The sequence below is a fragment of the Limulus polyphemus genome, unplaced genomic scaffold, assembly GCF_000517525.1.
Source record: "Limulus polyphemus unplaced genomic scaffold, Limulus_polyphemus-2.1.2 Scaffold740, whole genome shotgun sequence".
NCBI lineage: Eukaryota > Metazoa > Arthropoda > Merostomata > Xiphosura > Limulidae > Limulus > Limulus polyphemus.
The window spans coordinates 161,507-179,380 of NW_013666350.1; the positions used below are offsets into that span (position 1 = coordinate 161,507).

The 17,874-nt window shown below is 30.9% G+C and overlaps 1 protein-coding gene across 1 annotated transcript in view; it reads right to left on the reverse strand.

Annotated features, from left to right (window-relative positions):
- Positions 1-5,294: 5,294 nt before the first annotated feature.
- The window catches only part of LOC106460285 (calcium-activated potassium channel slowpoke-like), an 81,127-nt gene continuing 68,547 nt past the window's right edge, over positions 5,295-17,874 (reverse strand). The window contains exons 24-28 of the mRNA XM_022386956.1: positions 14,713-14,814; positions 14,157-14,287; positions 13,572-13,766; positions 12,453-12,620; positions 5,295-10,000 (exon numbers count right to left, since the gene is read on the reverse strand). Of these exons, the coding sequence (XP_022242664.1) occupies positions 9,920-10,000; positions 12,453-12,620; positions 13,572-13,766; positions 14,157-14,287; positions 14,713-14,814 (677 nt within the window). The 3' untranslated portion in view covers positions 5,295-9,919. The remainder of the gene's footprint in view (positions 10,001-12,452; positions 12,621-13,571; positions 13,767-14,156; positions 14,288-14,712; positions 14,815-17,874) is intronic.

A 17,874-nucleotide genomic window follows, 5' to 3' on the forward strand; every position in this document is an offset into this window, starting at 1 on the left:
CTACACATCCTTCAGTAGGTCTGTGACATTTCCTGATTGGCTTAGGGCTATGCCAATCAGTGATTGCCTTACCGACCTACATTGATCTGACTCATTTTATAAGCTGTACTATTTCCTATAGATCATTTTCCAGACGGTTCTGCTATGATAGGTGTCTGCCGAAAAGCTTCAGCAGATATTTCCTTTGCGACATCTCAACCAACAGTTGGTCCAATTATCAACGCTATTTTCAAGTTTTGAACAACTTGACTTTCAAGATCTACATGTGCCGATGTTTCCGTTTATCAACGTTATATTTTAAGAACTGTGCAAGAACTCAGCTAACAGATATTTCCGCATATAAATGCTATCTTCAAGTTTTGTACACCAAAAACCCTTTTCTAGTAAATAATTGTAGTATCTCCTAACTGTAGCGACAAATAAAAAAGGGTTTCATAAATTTAAATGTTTCAAATGAAATAGATGCCATAACAAACAGCAAAATACTTTTTTTCACAAAGTTTTATTCACAAGACTTCTAATCAGTTGACCAAGTTACCAATTAAGCACCCAATTTAACTTTTCAGTTTTAACAAAGTTTTCATTTAGATTCTTTAGAACATACTTTATTTTAATGATAATTTCAACTTCATTCAACAAACAAACATGACAGAAGTGATCTTAGTGATAATTTCACGACTGTTTCGGTTCCACGCCGACATATTCGACAGTGTATTTGTAATGTACACCTTAAAACAACTATATAAATACAATATTTTCAGAAAAATTCTGAGTTGTTCGAAAGATATACCGATAAAATTTTACTTGTTTTCCTTTCAGGAACTTCTAGTGAAAATCAGAGGCCATGTAGATGTCTGCGAACTTTCAACGCTAGAACCCGGGTTTCGATACCCGTGATGGGAAGAGCACAGATAGCCCATTGTGTAGCTTTGTGCTTAATTACAAACAAACGGTTGTTATACTTGTAACATTTTAGATTTCTTAGTCTATAATTGCATCCTAACCGAAACAACTGGCGTTCTTCGTCTTCATTTTCACATTTATACTGTTTAACCAAGTTTGTTTGAATTGCTTTTTATTTTTAGTTTTGTTATCAGAATAAATGTTGCTAGTTTGAGTAAATATGCTCATTTTTACTATGCATTACACCTCCTTTTGTAAATAAGGAAGCATACGATTTTCAATGCAGGATATATCTTTTTATTTAACAACATACTGACACTGCCATCTAGTGGTTGCGTTACGGTATTATTCCACCTCTTGTGGGAAAAAATTTATAATAATTGGAAGAGTAATTTAACGCTGGTTATCACTTTTAGACAACTTCTAATTATTTTAGTTGGGATGACTAATAGAAAATTTATCTTGTCACTTGAATATAATTCGAGATATAAATAATTTGAAGTTCCAGGCTTGTTGACTCGACTAAATAAATATAATGAAAATATTACATAATCTCAAATGAAAATGAAGATGCTAAAGTAACACAATAGATTAATATTTGATAATAAATGAATAAAACATTTTATAAATGAAACTAAATAACTATATCTGATCAGTTATTTTACTATACATATTTAAATCTTCTCAGTGGTACCTAAAATGTTTAATCTGATCAAACGCTCGTTGCATTATTAACTCTTCTATATTTGTGTAAAAAATACTTAAGTCATATTGGGGTGGGGGGGGGGTATAATTTTTTTAAGTAACTTTGAAATACTCCTTAAGCGAACATAAAAAAAGGATAAAATAAAGTAGGTGCTTTAACTATCAAATTACCGACTTGTTTTTATACTGTTCATTGCATGTGGGGTTCATGTTTTGCATCATATTGAGTTTTTTATATTTTTACCTGTTACATCATTCAGTGTTAAAAAACTGGCCAAAAGAACTGGTATGGATTAACTCATTTTGTACAACACATCCAGAAACCAACAAACTGATAGACCCAGAAGCAATTCGGTGCATAAATAGTTCAAAAAATATGCTTAAAACATGAATGGGGTCCATGCTGACGTCCACAGATTAACTCGGTAATTCTAGGGTTAAAATACTTTTAAATATATTTATCGTTTTAGAATTCGAAACTTATTAAAGTTATTTTCTTCTTTTTTTTTCCAGTAATCTCTAATTTCATACAATCGTTAGTAAATGAAGGTGTAATACAGGATAAAAAAATGTTGATGCAATATGACATAAAACTACAAAACCAAAACTTTAAAGGTTTTACGTGGGGTTATATATATATTTTACCCATTATAAATGTTCAGCTTATTTTATTGATTTTTTTTCTCAGTCGTATGCATTTTGAAAACAAATAATAGCTTATGGTAGCTATGGATAGTAGTAATTTTTTAGGTTGGACACCTTTTTTGTTTCATAACGTTAAAAACATTATTTTTTCGACATGTTTTCTGTTCCCAAATTTGCCTTTGTCATATCTCAAGAACTGGATGCCTTCCTTTGGTAAAATACTAAAAACTCGAGTTATCCGAAGATAGTGAATTGAGGAAGCGTCGTCCCCCTTTACATCACTGAGTTTATCAATAGATGCCTTTGTTGCCAAATTGCTTGAAGGTGATTCTCCCGTTCACCCCGACATTTTTCTCAAGATCATTCATTATCTGCCCTTATTTGATTGTAGAAATAGTTTGAGCAGTCAAACATAGTTTAGAAAAAATCACACCCGTTGATTATTATTTTTTACTAATATTTACAATAAAAATATTTTAAATACAAATCTTCTAACTACCACGCTAGAAAACCGAACTGATAGCTGATTTAAAGATATACTTGTTGATAGGTCTTCGAACGTAAGCTATGCGCTGTGGCTACAGAATTAGTTCCAGTCATTTCTTTTGCGAATACACGTTTTTATGTCTATCTAATCGACCACTTTGCTTGCAAAAACAATGTTTAAATAAAGTTGTAAGTTTTACCTGAGATCTTTTCAATAGAAAATCCTGAGGATAATAAATGCTCTGCTGTTTTGCCTTTGTGTTCAATTGGTTAGCACTAGATGTTAATTTCTGTTGTTTACATACATTGTATAATGGTAATATATTTTGTAAACTCGTGAAGAACAAATAACCGAAAAATATAATTACCTTGTTTTAAACGTTCAGATATTATAATGTAGTTAGATATATGAGGATAACTCTGATAGGAAATTTCATTTTCCTTAATTATTTTGCTCCCCATCTGGTGGATCAGTAGTAAGTCTAAGAGTTTATAACGCTACAAATCGGGTTTCAATGCCTGCGCTAAGCAAACTACTGATAACTTGGTGCTTAACAACAACCTTAATTATTTCGCCATATTTGTTTTCGTATCAAAGTCGTTATCAAAAAATACATACTGGGATTCTGGACTTTTTTTTTGTCTTTTAGAAATATATTGAAAACAGTTAGTCGAAGACAGAGAGTTGTTGTAACTATTACATCATGTAACTTCTACATCACAATGGAAAACATGTTGTAACTATACTTCACAATGGAAAACATGTTGTATCTACTACTTCACAATGGAAAACATGTTGTATCTACTACATCACAATGGAAAACATGTTGTAACTACTACATCACAATGGAAAACATGTTGTAACTTCTACATCACAATGGAAAACAGATACTTAAGGAACAAATAATGGTAAAGTTTGTTTTTAGTGTCCTTTCGAAAATGTGTAAAAACACTCAGGATCAAAGAATATTATTTTCTTTCTTGGAGTTTGGATATACATCTCATTTGAAAGCTTTTGATGTGTCTTAGAGCAACATTTCCGTACTTCAAACACATCTCTGTATCTTAAAATTTCTCTTAGCTGCATATCACAACACAATAAAAAAGTCCAACTTCTACAGCCCGGGGTGGCTTATTTAGGGACTAAGGCCGAAGAGATCCTAAGTAGCTTTGCCATAAATTCAAATACAAATTTCCCTAAATCTTTCAAACTTCAAAATACCTTCACAGAAACCTTTCTAAGTTTGCTTTCGCGATGAATCGCTTTCTTTGAAAATATTTTTTTTTAGGTTATCACCTGCAAGTGCAGAAAGATTGACATTATATTTATTTTGAGTGCCGCGAAATTATCATTAGCGTGAACTGTCAATTTTCTTTTAAAACTGATGATAGCAAAAGTTTGAATTACGTTTATCATTGTCAGTGAATGACAAAATGACTGCACTAGTTCGTGAACTACTTATGAGAAGTACTCTAAATATTGATTGTCTTTGAACTGTGCAGTTGTATAAATGTTTAGTATTTTCTTACCAAATCTTTAAAAGTCAACCTAGCTTTGTTGTTGCTATTTTAGCGCAAAACCACATGATGGGCTATCTGACCTCTGTCCATAGAGGGAATCGAACCCCGGATTTAAGGATTATAAAGTCCGTATATATATATATTGAATTTCTGGAAAAAAAATTAATTACACTTTTTTTATTTGCTTATTTTGATGTCAAATAACACATCTCAGCCCTTAGTTTTTAATAGTAAATGATAATGTTAAGAAGTATACATATTTTGAATTTATATGTTTATATCACAGAAGGTTAACATAAATGTGATTGCTTCCTATGTTAGTATTATTTACTGGCTGTATTATATGTATATATATATATATATATATATATATATGCGTGTATGTGTGTGTGTGTAATATAATTATAACACGTGTAAAACTTCAGGTATACTATAAACAGTCTATACTGATTGACAACAAACTTTCTTAAAACTTAGCTTGAAACTTAAATGTGCCAATGTTTTTAACGAATAAACTTTATTTTTCTTCTCTTCATAATAAGTGTCTTGTGATTAAATTTATCTGAACTTCCTAAGTTACATAGCTAGTTTTGCTTAGTGAGAACATAACATTATAACATAACATAACATAACATTATAACTGATTTCCAGTTTGTTCAAAAGTACGTTGGGCAGATACAAAACGTAAAAATGTACTGAGAACATAAAAAAGGATCACATATACATGTATATAATTCAGCAACTCGAATATCGTTCCATGTCTATTATCAAGGTAGGTAAAAATATAAAAATACAATGGTAAAAATGTTACATATTTGTGTATATAGTTTAGTAATTTAAAATAGTTTCATGGCTGTTCACAACTGAACAAAAAACTACTGAGGACCTTTCGGTTACATAATAACTTTCATTCAAAGTTCATGAGATTATAATTAAACGTATTTGATCAATTTTCTGATAAGTTTTGAAAATTTATTTCTATCTTTTATGTTTAACTATTTAAATAAGCAAAATATTATTAGGCGAGACAAATAAACATTTGAGACATCTTTTATTGATCCAACAAAGAGTGCATTGAGATTATAAGAGCTCACTGAACAGTCTTCTCTTCGAAACGCTCGTCAAGCATGATCTTAATCAGCTAATACTTTTGTCAGTATGACTCAAAATTTCCTACACAAAAAGTTACATTTGTGTTTCAAGCTCGTTACGTTTTATCTGTTTATCTGGCTGTAATACAATTTGACATAGATACTTTTCTATCTTCTAACTTGTCTGTAGCAACTCAGTCGGTCTATTTTTATGATGCTATATTGTGACAAAAACTCCCCAATATAGGATAAAATATGTTCACATGTTAGAATTCTGGGTTTTATTAGAAACTTATTGCTAGCCATAAAATGATTAAAAAATCGAATAATGCATAAACCTCCATAATATAATTATAAAAGTATCTTTTTTCATACAAGTCAGTATAGAAAGAACCTTTTTAAAATGTTTGAAATATTAGTGTTACTTGAGTAGCCTATAGTAGAACATATGAAAATATTTTAATATCACGTAACGTGTTTGAATATTAAGGCCATTGAAAAGTTAGTTTTTAATGGAGATTGTAAAACAATATTTCTGAGCAAACAAATTATTAAAACCCTCTTATTAATCAAAATATAATTTAACACCAATTGGAGTTCGATGAGTGTCACAAAGTACAAGGTGCTTATTTTAAACCTGAAACAAAAAAAAATATGAAGCTAAATAGTTATCAGTTGATCTTTTAATATAACTCACAACAGATTCACTCGGACTTTTTAACAACCATTTTAATTTCACTGATGACAGTTTTATGCCCTTAGGAACTAAATGCAATACTTCTTAATTTTCACTCCACCCAGGACAACCAACAATTAGAACGCTGCAATTATTATTATTTTTCCATAAACAATAACATACTTTAATGAAAACATTTTTATCACTACATATTTACCATAAATCGGATTTTCTTTCAACATATTAAAATATTGTTTGGTTAACGATTTATTTTCATAGCATCCGTCTCTCTTCATAAACAAGTTTTAGTATACTTATTCTTATACTACTCTTAAAAAGATTAGCATTAGGATAGGAAACTGATAACATGGTACACGAAAAATAAAATGACCGACCTCAGGGGCAGATTTGGTTTTAGAAATATAAACTCTATCATTCATAAAGTTATGAACTTTACTTCTAGCTGCAGTATAAAGTTGTCTAACCACTTTGACATTAAACTCTTTTAATAATATTCTAATGCATATAACGCCAAGCTTAAACATATATATACATATCTACTTCAAAGTTTAATTGAACAACTAACCATTGATCCCATACATAAAACTTTATCTGTATGGCATAAACCACAATTCATCAAACAACTTTTACCTCTAAAATTTAAACAAATACTTCACCTGTATAATTTGAACTTTACATAACTAAATGTCTCAGCTTCTCCGACATACTTGCACACAATATTTATGGTTACTATACTATGAATCTCGGAAAAAATAAATCCGATAATTATGGCACCAGTTGAAATTGCACCACTAATAGTATAAAGAGAAGAAAATGGCACTATTTCTTACCATAACCAAAAAATACAGAAAACAAAATATGTTTATGATTTTTATGTAAACCTGAAAAACTTATTCCCGCCTTTTATTACATATACAATTTTTATCAGTGTGATTAATGGTGTCATTTTTAGTATGCCATTGTGTTCCTACCTTGTATTATTAATGGTACCATTTATACCGATGCCATTCTTATTGAACACCATACACTATTGTTATTATAAAGTACTTACTAAGAGAGATTGTCTCAGCACAGCACAGGCACTACTATTAAATACTCCCTTACACAACATTGATGTTTATTAGGGCTAAAGCAATGGGAGAAATTACAAAAAACTTAGTTTATTGTAGTATCTTACTGTTTGCTTTAGTAATGGATACTTCTGAGAGGTGCCTTTAAATACGATATTTGTTTTCACAAACGCATATATATATATATATAGATTTTTAGGACTTGAAAAACGAAATAATTATGAGTATTTTATAAAATGTTTGTTTGTCTTTTCTTTTAATTTTATAGAATATCAAACTATACCGCAAGTTAACCACTTCTTAATGTCAATGTGGGTACCGTAAATTTAACAATTACTGTACATATGTAGATTGTGTTTAAAGTTTTTTAACATCCTTAAGTGTATTTCAGCTTTTCCCAGATTGATACTGACTTTAATATAAAGTATATATTACTTTGAAAACAGCTTTTATATTTTAAGTATCATAAAGTCTGTAAATACTTCCTTACGAGTATGAAGGGATCGACATAATCCGCTATTGTTTTAAACTTTATGCAACAGTGGCTCAAACCATCTGAAGTACATTGCTTCTACGATTAATATAGAGGGCGTCAGAAAATTATATGATAAATTCGGGAACACAAGTAAACAATTTTGTTTACATAATTTCTGGACACCCTTTATTTTTTTTTACTTTTTACGTGTATTTACAGTTTTAAATAACAATTGCTTCTATCGTGTTATTTTTAACTTCTCTATTTAACACTAACCAATAGTCCTAAATTAACCCACTGTAACATTGGAAATGTTAATAGACTTGTAACGCCGACGCTGTTTACATTAATTACAAATAAAAAGTAATTCTATCATATTATTAACTGCATCACTTTTTTTCTCATCAAACAGTTAAACATCCTATAAAGATAGTTATAACACTTGTCATAAAATACATAATCGATGTTCTATAAGTGTTATTGAATAACAGTTCAGCAGATTATAAACACCAAGTAATAGCTTAAACGTGGCTACAAATGGCGGGAAAACTGTCGTTTAAGCGTCTTTCATTTCATGGAATGTTCTTACAACTTGTGGTAGTCTTCTGCTATTTATGAAAATTATTCTATCGATTTTATCGCACAAAACAAAAGAATACAACAACAGGCAACAACTTTCGATTTTACAGATTTGTTTCAATGTTAACAAGTTTGCTTCAGTAATTACGTTTTATGCATGTATAGAGAGACGTAAGGACACACACTTGCCAATGTAGTTACATACAAACACTTAAGTATATACATCAATATTGAACTCTGAAGTTTAGAAGAGTACAATCTATACATCTCTATGTACAGAGAATGTACAAACTTACAGTAATCAAAGAGAAATTATCTATCCAGGATTTTTTTTTCGTATAGAAATAAAAATCCTCTTCGTTCCGTGCATATATATATCCACATAGGTTTTCTGTTTTACCCAAACATAATATAGACAAAGATGGAGTGATGATTGGGCTCGCACAAAGCACATGGTTTCCCAGTATAATGAGAACCACATAAATACGTCTATTCACGTTTACACGTAGACGCCGTTATTGCATTAGTATTGAAAAATAAATACGTACCTTAACACTTGCACGTAGTGAATTACTATATGTAATATAACATAATAAAACAAACCACAGATCAGAAGCTATAAGGACAGCGGTACAGGAGTGAGGGAAGTAAGAAAAGGTGGAATCTAGAAAAGAATATAATATACAAAGAGTTTCTGATCAACACAACTATTAAATTTACATACCCAAGAATAAAGTGCTCCAGAGGTGTAGCCCTGTTAATTTTACAGAAACAAAAACAAACAAACTATAACACTTAGATGATTAATCGAGTGTAGTGATCAAACTAAAGTTCGCCATTTTATAAATATGACGTTCATACAGTTTCCAATAACGTGTAAATAATATTGCAGAGATCAGTGGGAAAGGTTTCACATCTGGTGAACTATTACCAGTATAAGTATACTTTGTTTCTTGTAGCAACCTTTTTTTTTTTAGTTCTTAAAACGTGTAAGTCTGTTCTTGTAGCGTCCTTGACGATTTTTTCTCCCTTCAGATTTATGTAACCAGCTTTGACTATTCAGAGATATAATTCTACTATTTCAATCTGATGTTTGATATTAATTATTTGCATTATTTTTTACACCAATCATTTATTTGCTTCTTGTATAAGGTTAGGAATGTTCTAAAAACCATTTATCAAGTGTACTTGCAATCAATAAATCTGAAGAAATCACGTCTTACTCTTTATATTTGACCATTTCAATTGAACTTAAAATGTTAAGCTGAACAGAGAAATGCACAAAGTTGTTAAAAATACAAAACAAATGAAGGAAAACAGAAGTTCACATGCATAACTTATTGGAAGACAATGTTCAATAATTGCTACTTTTAATATTAAAAAAAACGGGAAAATAAGGAACACAAGCTTCCAAGCTCATGTCACACTTTTCTGAATGAGAACATTCACGAGTACTTCACAATGTAATTCTTCGTATTTACGAGTATAATGTAATAATTACAGAACATAGTGTTTGTACATCTGGTGCGCTGACTTACATATGTTTATTCATTTTTAAAATACTCCAAGAACTGGAAGATTCATTGTTTGTTAAATATCTCCTGCCTTACAGAACCTGGAACGACTGTTTATAGAATTAATACAAAAAATAAAAACATGTGAACTTCTTAACTAATCGCGTGAGCTTATAGTTTTCTGGTCAAATGAAAGAGTAAGGCCCGTCTGTCAAGGCGCTACAAAATAAGAGTCAGGAACGTTCATCTTTGGGCTCTTCTCCTCTGTTGGGTTTGTATTCCATGCCAGGGTCGAACTGGAGGAGCACGTACACCTAAAATACAGAAATAGTTAGCTAATTTTATTTCACTATCTGTAGACACGAGAATTGGTAAATGTTTTCGGTTATTTGCTTCCAAAAAGGCATAACTAGCTACAACTTTGTAAATTAATTGCACTTTGGATTGGAATTAACTAAAGATACTTACACAGAATTATCGAGTAATGAAAATCATTATGGTTTTTATTTTATAATTATTTTTAAAAGGTATTTGAAGATGTTTTATACGATATTGGATCAGCTAAGTGGACGAACCCTGACGCTGTGTAGGAGCAACAGATGAGCGTGTCTACGGTAACGAAATTCTCGTTGTTGGAATTCTAATATTTTCCACGTAGTTGCACCAGTTCATGATAAGGTTAGTGTTACACGACCCGCAAGAGAAAATAACCAGTAAGGTGGTGTACTATTAAGTTTTTAGTCTGCAAAGCTCTAGCTGTAGACATGTTGTTGTTAAACACAAAGTTACACAATTGGCTATCTGCGCTATATTCACCACATGCATCGATCCTCGGTTTTTAGCCACGGATAAACGACTCTGAGTTTTTTGGATTTTTTCAAGTACAAACTTTTAGCTCATAGCTTCGTCATCTCTTGACCGATTTGAGATCTAATTACAGTTTTTCGACTCATTGCAAGTAGGTATGCAACTCTCGTGAAAGCTATTTTCAAAAATGAAACCAGTGGATGAAATTCTTGTGAATTTGAGATGAAAGGTCCTAGAAATATGTAGTTTTTTAAAAATAAGATATTTAATTTTGATTTTTTCTAAAGCAATGTTTTTTTCATGCCTTTTCATTTCGCACATTCCCTATCCAACATGCAAAGTAATTTTCATTTTAAGATTAAAAATACTTTTATGCATCAGAAAATTTTCAAATTTCACATGTGAAATCTTTATAATGTCCAGGTAGTTGTCAAACGTTTTTTAAGAAAAACTTTTATTTTGTTTGTTATTTTTTCACTAACGAATATCTGTACGGATTTGGTCGATTTGACCGATCTCGTAACCACCATAAAACCTAGGAAATAAATATAAATTATGCCTTTTTTGTTCTAGAATGACTACATATTATAACACGAAAACATAACTGTTTAGAGTAAATAGCTTAAATCTCATAACATTATACATTTATATATATATTTATTATTTTTATTATATTGACCTTTCAGCTGTGCCTGTCTCAACATTAACAATACAGAAGCTACAGTGACGCAGTGCAAGTGCACTCATGTTACCATGTACAATAATATAAAACCGACCTTTAGTCTTTACAAAGTGACCTTTCTTAGCTGTGTTTTAGTGAACTAGTATTTTGTAAAATACAGTCACATTTCAATTATTATACATAATATATGTATATAGATTATTACTATTTACAAATAAGTTCTTAAACTTATTTTTTAAACATAAAACGATAAATAAAGAAGTAAAGCAAATAATTATCTCTTCTAGTTACGACCTTTGTACCTGTTTGCTACTTGTTGTAGGTTGCTAAACCTTATAAAATTTCGCACGTGGAGGATGTGAAAGAAAATAATTTTTTTAGGTTTTATATATACATTCGAAATATCTAAAAAAAATCATAAATTACTATATCAATACCATAGAATTCTATTATAATTTATCAAATTTAGGGAAACAAAGGTCTCATAGATTAATTTACTCAAATTCTGCCTAAAAGAATTTCAAATACTGCGGCTATTGACGATTCCCTCTTGTTAGTTTTATAAGCCCTTCAAGCTTACCGCTGAACCACCCGGGGCGATGAAGTAGAATATCAACTGATCATTTATCGAAATAAACGTTTCGTGGTGCTTCTCACCGAAAACCGAGTTAACACACATGCTAATAATTCAGAATGGAAAACTCATCAACGTCTTGATCACAGTTTAGAACCAAATGTGGCCAAGATTTAGCGAGTATTCAATGCATTTCATATAATATCCATTTCCTGGTGTTTTTAGATTGATGATTATAGGATATAAGTTTTGCCCTTTTTCATTAGTTATTTCTAGAGTATTGATTATAGATTCATCATTTCGAGAACGTTTATTATTAAAACACTATATTTAATATTAATAAGGACATCTCTTGTACTAGTAATATCACAATATCTCTTGAGATTGAGTTTTTCTATTAGAGATCTATTATCAAGATAAATTTTCAAAACTAAAGGCCTTTGCGTATTTATCTAAGCAAACCTGACCAAAAGGTATTTTTTTTTTTTTTAGTTAAGGGAAATGAGTTATTATTGCAATAAACTATTTGGACTGGGAACATGTGCTTTCCGAAAGAGAGAGAGAAACGTGGTAGAAGTAAATCGTCTTATATAAATATGTCAATTAATTGATATTATTTACTTTTTAGTTTAGACATTAGTTGTTAACAAAGCAAAATTAATGATTTGTAAGTAAACTTGATTTAATAACAAAACTTGCTTACCACGTCAGATGGCAGCAGTGTAAATTCAGCTGGTGGATTGGTGATGACGAAACGCTTAGAAGATGCCTCACAGGAGGAGCTGGTGTCACGAAACCGATAAAGGCCAATACAAAGCATGCCATAATTTCTCAGTGCAGTTATAAAGAGATCTTCGTATTTTCCTCCCTCCTACGTCAAAATCAATTGTTAACCGCACAAAATGTAACGTCAAATTGCAAAAAATACAAGTTGAGAGATAATATTTTATTTCTAGCATAGGGTGAAAACAAAGAACTCGGTCAGTAGAAAAATTATGACAAAATATGGGAAACTGTGTTTCAGCATCAGCAACAGAACACAGTAATCCCTTTCATTGTAGCTGAAATTTTAGAATTTACTTCCAAAAACACGTCTAATTCTCAACCTATACCAAATTTTGTTTCAATTAATTTATATGTGGATAAATTAAGCATTTCATCATTACAAATATTCAATTGTAGTTGTGGTTTTGGTTTACAACAGAAATTAAATATTTTGCAAAGCAAAATTAGGATTTTTTTTATATTTCTATCACTCGAGTGTCTCATTGGTAAATAATGATAATAAGAAACTATAATTTGATATAAACAGTAATATTCCAGTTTCTTCAATATTAATATATTACAACTTGAAAGTCACACACACAATTCCATAAATTGACCTGGAATAGTAAGTTGGCAAGAGAGTTGTTACACGACTTTCTTAGAAATATATGTGTTAAACATCTCACAGAAGACAAGAAATGTGTATTCTTCGTACACTTAAAATGTTGTTTCATACTTTTATTCTAGTTTCATATCTGATTATACTGTTTGTACACATTCCATCATCAGCTATTTAAAACGTATGTATCTATGTTGCATGAAAACATTTTAGATCGTTGATGATAGAATGTGTAAATTCCGAAACGTCCGAAGATTACACATGTTTAATTTTCCATTGATGATCCTGTTTTTGATTAGATTTCGTTTTCCACCTAACGAATATATTGCAAAACAGAAATTACTTTAAATTACTGGTACCGAGGTACAAACTCAGTACAGACTGGTTACTTTAACTTGGAGCTTAATTCATAATGTTAAAAATGTCATGGATTCTTACTCCAAACTGGGCCAAAGGTCCATCGTACAGTGATATTTGTCCAACTCTGCAGCGATCTCTATTAATTATAGTGTCTGGTGTTGTGTAGCCTCCTCGCAAACCAGCGCCCTCTGCCAAAATTAGCTCTAATTCTGGAGTAGCTCCTCCAGTAATTAAAGAACGAATCAACGTTAAGGCGTTAGCATTGAAGTATGTCTGAAAATAATATAAAATGACTTATGTTATAAAAATTCACTTAACAGTTTGTACACTATTCAGAAAAGGCAATGCAATTTACTAAATCTAGCAAAACTTTAATTAATATGATGCTTAAAACTATGTAACTAAGATAACTTTAAAATTAAATTCAATATTATTTCAAGTCTCCATATTTCTATGAATAGCTTTTTATTTCTAAAAGAGGTACCCCTGGTTATTTTAGTAATACATTGTAACATTTTAAACTAATATAGCGGTGATATGAGAATATGTTGAAAGAAAAGTTTTAAAGAAAACAAGTTCATGCAAACTTGATAATAGTAGAGTTCTGGAAATGTTTCGATTAATTGATTAATTAAGGTAACAAAAAACTGAAAAGTAACATACTGTGCTCATCAGGGAATCTAAAACACTGACAGCAAAGGCTGTCCCACATGCAAATGGCTGTGTTAAATAAAGTTCTGTATCGGGGTCATCATCGTCGTCTTGGTCCATAAACTGAACATTGGAGTCGTTCACTAAAAAAGAATAAAAGAAAAGCATTATAGGCACGTACGGGTAGGTCTCGTGATACCTTGATATAGAATGTTGTGTAATGCCTTGGCTCGTAATTACCTCAAAGTAAAACCTATCTGGTCCTTTAATGTCTAACACTATAGTTATCTTCTTCCACTTACCTTTAGTATAAGTGAAGTTTACTATCTGCAACAAATGTTAGAAACTTGGCTAGTTTGAGGAATGTCTCCAAGCTCTTGAGATGGGTAGAATTAAATTTAGAATTTATGTGGTAGTATATATTGGGACAACCTTAACCTTAAGTGTACATAATTTAAGGAAAGCTTCATTTTGAATCTATCTCTTCTTACAACTTGCAACACTGCTAAGTTTAATCTTCATTACGAACTCTTGGATAATGAATGAGTTAGGAAACATTTCTACGTACCTAGTTCTGTGATGAGTGGAACATTAGATCCATACACAGACCCTTTTCTCTGGAGGGTAATGGGACTACCCAAAGGAGAAAATCCTTCTTGGTCAACTGTACCTGTTGACATGTATATCTGTTCAGTAATTATAATCACACCCTTTTTTCTTACCAAACTTTAATTAATCATAATAAAGAAATGACAAGGTTATAAAAAGATTTAAGCTTATATGCAAATTAGGATGAAGATAAAATTAAAACAGTATATTTTTTTTTCTCTATTTAAAAAGGATAGGTTATGATACTGAGTTTCATATATTTATTAAACTCTGGTATATGGAATATTCGAATAACCGAAAATCAGCAATAAGCCTCAAGATCTATTTTACTTGGGATCATTCATCATTTGGTAATTAAATTAGGGTTGTACCATATTATTATGAATACTTTTACTTTACATAACTTCAAGCTGAGTGTTATGTAAAATTTCGTTTAAAAATAAATAAACTTCACATTTAAAAACAAGTGGTGCAAACAAACTCCAAATATTTTTCACCCACAAAATCAGATCAGTGTAGCAGGTGTTACAGATTCGAAGATTTTATGTAATGTGTCTATTTTATCTGGGTCACTAATCACTAAGCCTAAAACCTCTATTTTGTAAAATACCAAAATAAATAATAACTTATCCTAAAATGTTTCTATTTTTTTACAATAGTAGTAGTGAAAGAAGTACGAAATGATTTGTTCATTCCACATATAAATAAATTATTCCATAAAATTCAAAGTATTTGTTCCAAATAGTATGATGTTTAAGTCTGCATTTAGCATATGTTTATTGCACATTTATCTGCTTGTCTTCTTAATACGTGTTTGTCAGATGTGTTATATATAATACCATACTATAATTGAAATCATTTATTCAGTGTTGAAATGTGTTTTTATCTTCCTTGTTTGTATGATTGAAAAATAACTGTCTGTATGAGCAAATACTACAAGTAAAATAACTTTTTTTGCAAAATATGGTCTGCATTTTTCCAAGTCTACCTTCGTTTACAGTATACAAATGAAAAAGTTCCTCAGTATGATCATTTGAATAAATACGTGATAGTCTGAGCGTATACAGTGTACACGGCTGAAATTACTTTTAAAAATTGCATAGCTCTAACCACCAAAATTACACACACACACACACACACACACACATACATATATATTTTTACATGATGTCAGAAAAACACGTAGGTTCAAGAAGTCTTACTATATACGATAAAATCCCTATAACTCGAGCGCTTTCGAAAGATAGACCTTTCATCTTCAGATGCAAACTGGGAATGGTGATGTAACTATATGAGTGATATATAAAATTATGAGTGACATAATTAAGGTCACCTGAGCTTCCAGGAAGTGTTTTGTAGATTTTTCTATGTACTGTTGTAAGTGTATCTCATTTCAGGTGCAACACAGCTGGAAACGAGAGCATTGTGTAAAAAGGTGTTAGAGATGTTTTGTTTTACAAATAGTCAAGAAAAACTATACTTAAGTGTTGTTAAAGTAAAATAAAGGAGACACATGGAGACTGACTGGAAAAGAAAAGAAAGCAGATCAATTTATGAAAAATGATCATAAATAAATAGTAAGTATTAGAAATATTAGGAGTCAATATTGAGAGTTCACTCTACCTGAACAAAATAAATGAATAAAATTATTTTTCTGACAGAGAACAAACCAATGATCAAAGATCACTGATTCCAAGATCTAGAGAACAGACCAGTGATCGGAGATGACTGATTCCAGGATCTAAATTTATTCCACAAGCTTGAACAGTATTTAAATTAGTAATCCAATAAGCTTCTTTTATCTGTCTATCAATTTTAGTTTTAAAGTCGGTTTCAATCCCGATGAGAGTAACATAATTAATAGAATCACCGGGTTGGTTGAAGTGTTGAGCAAAAGGGAGATATTTTTCGGTGTTGATAGAAGACTCATGGTTGTTGAAACGTTCTCCAAGAGTCGTTTGGGTATGTCCTACATACCGGTGATTGTATTTTTTACACTGTATATGGTAAATGGTATTCTGTGTTCCACAATTGATTTCATGTGGAATGAAGGACTAGAAGCTCTGAAGTCTGCCTTAATTCTTTCTAATCCATCGAAATCCCAAACAGTAACTGATCTTGCCAGCCTTGTCTTAACTCTGAACAACTTCGAATTCAATAACGAGCATTACCTTCAGATTAATGGTACTGTAATGTGTACCAAAATGGCTCCCAATTATGCCAATATTTTTATAAGTCACATTGAAAGCCAGCTTTTACAATTAAGTCCTGTAAAACCTCATACATGGAAACGTTACATAGATGAAATATTTTTCACTTGGACAGCCGGTTTTGAATCATTTAAAGAATTTATCTGATATGCAAACACCTTTCACAAAACAATCAAGTTTACCTTTAATTACTCTCCTACCCAAATTAACTTTCTTGACGTCACTGTCTTTTTAAAGGACGAATTTTACACACCGACTTGTACAAACAAACCTACAGATAGACAACATTACCTTCACTATAAAAGCAAACACTCAGCGGGAAAATATCTTAAAAACAGAGTAACAAGATAATTAAAAATTGATAATTTAAAAAGGTGAATAGGATCGTCAAAAAAGTACAGAATCAAGTTGAATCAAAATGCAAATATTATATTTTGAAGCCTACAACCAGGAACTCTAAAAAAGTGAACAAACTAGACTGGAAATAGTGTCTACATTATTTTCTCAAGCTACAAATCTCTATTTTGACTCCACGTTTACAGTATTTATCACTATCATGGTTCATGATAATAAAATTGCAAAGAGAATTCCTCTTGTTATTACCTATCATTTTAAACCCAGAAATGTTTCGAGCATTCTGAAAAAATACATTTTCATCTCCTACAACTGAATGATTACCTTAAACAGATCTTTCCTGGAGTTCCTGTTGTCTCCTTCCGGAAAAGCAGAACTCTAAAAGATATACTTGTTCAGACAAAACTCAATTACATCCCACCAAAGAATGGTTATAATTCATGTAATAAAGCTCACTGTCAAACCTACAAGTTCATAAAAACCACTGACTCATTTCTGACAAGAACAACCAGAGAAACGTTAAAATATTCAAAGAAATCACTTGTGGAACACATGTA